This window comes from Ochlerotatus camptorhynchus, unplaced genomic scaffold (assembly GCF_037179485.1).
Source record: "Ochlerotatus camptorhynchus isolate MF236.1 unplaced genomic scaffold, CSIRO-AGI_Acam_v1.1 ptg000222l, whole genome shotgun sequence".
NCBI classification, from domain to species: domain Eukaryota; kingdom Metazoa; phylum Arthropoda; class Insecta; order Diptera; family Culicidae; genus Ochlerotatus; species Ochlerotatus camptorhynchus.
In genome coordinates, this window is record NW_027040712.1 from 5,337,952 (window position 1) to 5,344,744 (window position 6,793).

At 39.4% G+C, this 6,793-nt stretch overlaps 1 protein-coding gene, 1 long non-coding RNA gene and 1 other non-coding gene across 3 annotated transcripts; all 3 read left to right on the plus strand.

Annotated features, from left to right (window-relative positions):
• Positions 1 to 2,039: 2,039 nt before the first annotated feature.
• Positions 2,040 to 3,050, plus strand: LOC135703828 (tRNA N(3)-methylcytidine methyltransferase METTL6). Its single transcript, XM_065225154.1, has one exon. The coding sequence runs from the start codon at positions 2,171 to 2,173 to the stop codon at positions 3,047 to 3,049; it is 879 nt and encodes a 292-aa protein (XP_065081226.1). The 5' UTR covers positions 2,040 to 2,170; the 3' UTR covers position 3,050.
• A 240-nt stretch (positions 3,051 to 3,290) lies between these two features.
• Positions 3,291 to 4,114, plus strand: LOC135703829 (uncharacterized). Its single transcript, XR_010517760.1, has 3 exons — positions 3,291 to 3,526; positions 3,722 to 3,797; positions 4,020 to 4,114. It is a non-coding gene; the product is annotated as an uncharacterized LOC135703829 (long non-coding RNA).
• Positions 3,562 to 3,660, plus strand: LOC135703925 (small nucleolar RNA snR60/Z15/Z230/Z193/J17). The gene has a single exon (XR_010517763.1). It is a non-coding gene; the product is annotated as a small nucleolar RNA snR60/Z15/Z230/Z193/J17 (small nucleolar RNA).
• Positions 4,115 to 6,793: the final 2,679 nt, after the last annotated feature.

A 6,793-nucleotide genomic window follows, 5' to 3' on the forward strand; every position in this document is an offset into this window, starting at 1 on the left:
TTGCGTAGAATATACTTTATTTTTATTCTTTCGTTGTTGAATACACGTTTATTGTTTTTAACTTTTCTTCTTACTCGTGTTACTCTACTTTAAGTTGCTTCCTACTCTTGGTGCTTATATTGACTGTTACTTGCTTTAGCATTCTTTTAACTCTTGTAACTCTACTTTAAGATTCTTTTTGCTCTTCTTACTCGTGTTGCTGTCCGATGCACCATGCGTTAATACAAATTGCGCATGAATTTCTCTCCTGTTGTCGTCAGATGGTTGATTGACATAAATCGCCATAATAAATATGATGAACTCTTGCGCAACATGAGAAAAGGGCCTATCATTGTTGATCGATTCTCTTCATCGATTTTCTCTTTCGCGAATAATTCGAGTGCAAGCAATTAAGATACTATCTCCTTCATTTGAAGAGTTATAGCAGTTTTTTGCATAAAAATACGAATTTCTAAAAATTAAATTAAATGCTTTAAACAAAAATTACTCTCGCAGTTTTCCCACCGTAAATGAACAAAATAATGATATTTCGAATGAAATTAAAAACTTGAAAATCGGTTTGCTCCTTTTAGAGATATTGACAATTAAAAAATTGTCAGTTTTTTAAAAGAAAATCGCCTTTAACTTTCCAATAAAAAAGATAGCAACTTGGTTGCTTCAGCAAAAATATCAATCATTCTAAAAGCACAAACGAAGTGACAGACGGAGCGGCTCGAAAACTTTGGTGACTAACCTGCTATTTCAATTTTTCAGTGTACCACATGGCAACACCACTACTACTGGATTGTACCACATGGCAACACTACTACTGGATTGTATTAGCATTTTCACCAAATGTATTAGAATGTTTTGGTTCTATCTCTTTCACTCTACTCAAAACTGAAATGCATAAAAAATGACAAAATGATACACTCTTTGCACACTGTCAAATAATCATTGTACACAAAATCAACTTTGTTCAAATCAAAACAAAAAAACTAACCCATCTGGTGGATGATGGCACAAGCTTCCAAGAAAATTCTATTACAGTGAACCACATTATTTTAATGGATTTCTTCGTCAGTTAGTCGTCTGTCACTTCGTTTGTGCTAAAAGTGTCTAGATCGTTTGTTTTACGAAAAATGAACGCATAAAAAGATATTTATAGAAAACTAATTGCATTGGTCTATCTTAAATAATAAAAAAGTTCACATTTGCAATTCACCAATTTTACTAACATGAAAAAATTGGCCAAAAAATATGAAGAAGTTTTTTGGAAGACGCCATATGCCTAAAACCAACGGTTTTAGCGCAAACATTTTTGTCTTCTTAAATACGGCTTTGGGACCATTGTGCAATGTCAGTATTTATTTGCTGACTTTTTTGAGGAGGTTACTCTAAAACCAGAAGATCCCGAAGAAACGTGCCCAACTTTTCGGCTCAGCTCGGGTACTTTCTTTGGCCCCAGGCTAATCGATGCACCCCTCGAAACATAGGAAAATCCACGAACCCCTCGTTTTATAGGTCAAATTTTCATAGCGAATCAAAACAAACAGTGTAGTACTAGAATTTCAACTGGAATGGGGTACGTTAATCGATTTGCTTTGGACCAATAGACTAGTTAAGTAGTGAGACAATTTAAAATCGTTAGTTTCCACCGGTTGGTTGTACTGGTTGCTAGATCTTTAGGCGTTCTTCAATTATTGCATTCTCAGCTCATGCATTTTGTCATTCCACTACAATCGGCTATTCTTCGTTGCACAAATGCAATTTAATCATTTAATTGCATTGAAAAATACCAGGTCGATTGATAACAGTTAGCTGAATGAGGTCATGTAACACAGTAGCGACATCTATTGCGAAACCTGTCTATATTCCGGTATGTTTTTATTTCAGTGCATTAGGTTAACATTTCACATTTGTCGCATCCCTCGTCCACGTTTCCGGCAAGCTGTCATCGAAGCTGTCGAAGCGTACCGCTGCAACCTTATTATTTGGCGAACAAACAAGCGAGGGAGAGTGCGTCCGAATCGTTCATTTCATTTGCGGAAGTCTTCGGGAAAAGTTTACTTAATTGGAGCATCTAGTGGTTGCCGTACAGATATATTTTAGTGATGAAAAGTTGATTATTGCCATTAGGTCTTTGTGACCAGTTAACTGTAATTGCAATGTGGTTATTCTGAACACCAGCATGTCTGCCAACGACGATTCGCCAACCCAGGCTAAACATGGCTCCTTCAATTTGGGAGACGTGGTCACCCGCCGTGCTAAAGTCCTTACTGATGAAGAAAAGATTCGCCTCGAGGAGCAGAACAAACGAATGGTCACGGACTTCCAAGCCCGAAAACTGGAGCTGGAAGCACGTAAACATTGGGATCTGTTCTATAAGCGGAACGAAACTCGGTTTTTCAAGGACCGCCACTGGACGACGCGTGAGTTTGATGAATTGCTGGCAGGTGACACTTCCGGCGGTGAACAGAGCGCCAACGTAAAAACCATGCTCGAGATCGGCTGCGGTGTGGGAAATCTAGTGTTCCCATTAATAGAAGACGGACATCGAGGTTATTTCATCTACGCTTGCGATCTGTCGCCACGTGCCGTTGAATTAGTGAAGCAACATAACCTGTACGACGAACAGTACATGAAAGCGTTCCCATGCGATATCACCACCGCGGAGGTTTTTGAAACGATCCAAGAGGCTAGCCTGGACATCGCGACGCTAATATTCGTTCTTTCGGCTATACATCCGGACAAGTTCGAGTTGGTCGTGAAAAACATCTTCCGGTTGCTGAAACCCGGAGGGATGCTTCTCTTCCGGGACTACGGCTTGTACGATATGGCTCAGTTGCGGTTCAAACCGGGGCATAAAATTGCGGAGAATTTCTACATGAGACAAGACGGTACCAGAAGTTACTACTTTGCGGAGGATGAAGTCAGCGATCTGTTTCGGAGCGCTGGATTCGAAGTGGTCGTCAACAGTTATATTCACCGGCGGACGATCAACCCGAAGGAGAAGATTGACGTACCGAGAATCTTCGTGCAGAGCAAGTTCCGGAAGCCATGCGGATGAAGAGAGGTAATTTTGATTGATAGTAGATCTGTTATTAATTTTGATCTTTTTTAACATGATGATTGTTCTTTTCGAAACGAAATTATAAATTAGTGATTAAGGTATAAGAACGGCCAGCTGACAGTAATTTGGAAGCTGTCTACATGGTTTATTCGTATTATTATCATATCTAATGCGTCTGATTGTTCTCTTTACAGATATCTTTTTGAAATCCATGAATTGGAGACAAAATCAGGTAAGCATCAACTTGAATGATTCAAATGCGATTTAATTTTTCATGATGAAAAAATGTTTCTGAGAATCGATGATCGATTACACCCATTTCAAATATTAAACCAAAAGGATTCTGACACATTAAGAAACATTTTACAATTTGAATGTTTTCCGCAACACATTGTAACAGCCTCCATTTTCTATTTCAGTTGTCCACACGAAGTCGGAATCGTGTAGCATCTCCGGTTGGCAGACAACAGAAAGGTAAACATGGATTAACAACAACTAAACTCCAATAACGGTCTTCTATGATGAGGCATAGTTCATTTGACTTGTATAGAATGATAACTAACTTACTATCTTTGAAATTGGTCTTTCACCCCTATCTGACACGTTGCCTTATCAATATCTAAATCAACCAGAATAACTGAATAATTAATATTTCGTTCTTATTTTCAGTTGGATCATTTGCTGGTGCCATCTTCCTACTTGGAACTAGACTCGGGGTAGAGGCTACTAAGGACTCTTTGAAAAGGTAAGGTGAAGTTCGCCCTGTATTTTTTTTAAATTTTCAATAAACATCTGCCCTGATGACGCATAGTTCATTTGACATAAGTTGAATGATAACTACAACTAGCATTACTAATGCATTGAAACTGGTCTTTCACCCCTATCTGAATGCTCGATTTCAAATGCGTTCTGCACCAGCAACGTTGAATCCGACATTAATCTGTTCTTGTTTCTCGTTGTATTTCAGGGAACTATGAGGATCGCGGTTCTACCAATGTTAGGAAAACAGTTTCATAGGTCGTAGTAAATCATGCTTTTTGAAATAAACTTGACTGAAACGGATGATCCAGTTTTTGTACAATTGAATAATTGAAATCTTTCAATCTTAACTTCTCTATTAACAGTCCGAAAAATCCGAGGAAATTGGGGTATTGTCGATGCTATTATTTGAGGTTACGATCTGCACTATCTTTGTTTCTTGTTCGGACTGTCGCCACTATCTTTGTTTCTTGTTCGGACTGTCAAATGGCTGGTTGAAGCTTCTACGATTTCGACCAGCAACTGTGGAGCGTCGGAGCCATAGCGTTTCCTGTCCGTTTACTACCAGAACGTCAGAGGACTGCGCACTAAAACCATCTAAAACGACCGAACTCAAGCTAGAATTATCCAGTTGTGACGTTCTCACTGAGACATAGTTGCGTCCCGATATAAGCAATGCTGAACTGACGTCAGATCACTCGTTACTTCGCTGTGATCATAGTTAGTCCACCAGCATTCTTACGGAAGGTCCGGTGTTGGTGTGTTAATTGCTGTAAAAACTAGTCTGCAATGTACAGCGGTCTCTGTAGTAAACGGAAATTAAATTGAACAAGTTTCCGTATGTTTGAAGCTTTCACATCAATCGATATACATCTTCGGTATCTACCTCTGACCAAATTCTGATAAATGATTATACGCTGCTTATGCTTCGGCCGTTCAGACCATTAGGGATCGAACATCAGAAAACGGCATCGTCTGGATCTTTGGCGAAGACGTTAACCGATACCTACCTGCCGTCGAATGCTGCCAGTGAACATGAACTTGTACTTGCAGAGTCCATCTACGCTTGTGGTCTGGTGCAAAGGAACTCCATGACAAACTTCAATGACAGGCTGGTCGATTTGGTGTTTGTAGATTCATTGTACGATGTTGAAATTTTTCAACCACCGCTACCACTATTGAACATCGATGCTCATCAAGTATTCCGGAATACGTAGAAGAAATGGCTCTAATGTTGGCCTATGGATCTAAGATTGTTGGGCCCATCGCTAAAAATCTGCTATTTATCAATTTTATTTACATTCAAAGTGTTTTTTTTTTTATGTTACTTCATACGCGAAGTTAACGATTTTCAGAGTTGGTTGGAAATGCTAACATGAAGCTTTAGTGTGATGATTTATTAGCCAGAGAATGATCTTTAGAAGAGGGTAGGTGGATAGTTCCGTTAGAGTACGGCAGTATGAAAATTGAATAGAAGTTGAAAATGAGCGAAGGGCCATTAAAGCGACAGTTTACAAGATAGACGCACATTTTTGCCTAGCCCGTACGATGTACGCGGGGACTTGAAGTATGTCTCCAAGTCCACAGGCAAAAATGTGCGTCCCTCTTGTTGCTCATAAACTGACTGCGGCTGTGGAATAGTTCTAGCGACGTTTTCATCACTACCTAAAGCCCCACGTTTGCGAGAGCATTTCCAGTCGATGGTGTGTTATAATGCAGTTCTTCTTTACCCAACTATTGTTGGGTAAAAAAAAAAAAACACTTTGAATGTAACAACTCAAGGCGGGAGTAGCCGTCAACAATGCTGATGATGGTACAGCACGCAACAACCACCCTACTGCTTTCTCTCTGAGATGATCACGTTGGTCATGACGAGAGGAGCAACACAACTCTGAATTTTATTTAGATGAACGCGTCATTTGGACGGTACTAATGGATATTTTTGGTTGCTATTGAAAATTTAGTCGATTGCTGAATTTAGGGGCATTTAGGCCGACATTACATCCATGTCCCTTATACAATTTCTTCGTATACACAGAAACTATCGACTGATCTTTTCAAGGCTGGTAGTGGGCATGCGATGTAATAGTAGTGACTTTAGTTAGCGTTAGCGTTGTTATGATATACTTCGTAGATTGGATACTAGCGACACTCACGTCTCTTCTGAAATTCTCAGTTAGACTACTTTCAGGAATAATGCTGGGGAGTAAACATTGGTTCCAATCTAAACAACAGTAACAGAAGCATGACTGTCGCTATTCCCGGCCACGCCCATCTTTACCATAACTAGGGATAGGGAAGGAAATGTTGATGTAGTACTTACTTAACGAGAGGCCACCGACTTAGCGACACCCTCATAAGTGCTACGGAGTTGAAAGGTTGAGTAGGGTATTCGGTTAGGATTCACCTCAAGTTGGCGATGCAACCAAAAGTATGTATTGTTTATTTGTTGTTTATTTCATCTCTCGATAGCTGGCTATCGAAAGAACATATTCATTTTGTTTAGTGATCATGAATTTTAAGAGTCATGACGGAGAGCTTGGGATTAAACCCATGATTTTCTACTCAGTAAGCAAAACGATCCCTCCAGGGTCATCGAGCATCTCAGAACCATAACGCTTCGCGACAATACAGGACTACGTTTTCGCTTGTTATGCAAATAGTTTCCGAGGTTAATGTTCAATATCAAATATACAAATGATGGTGGCGATTTATTGTGCTGTGGAAGAGCTTGGGGTTAAATCCATGATTTTCTGCTCAGTAAGCAAAATCGATCCCTACAGGGTCATCGAGCATCTCAAAATCCACTGCGCTTCGCGTCATAGTACGAATATATGGATGCACTATCTATTATTTACGAGAATTACATGAAAGAAATAAAAAATATACTACAAACAAAACGTGACTACTAAAATCTCAAAAAGATATTCTTACAAATATATATCACGCAACCAGACCATTAGACGCTATAATAATACTGCA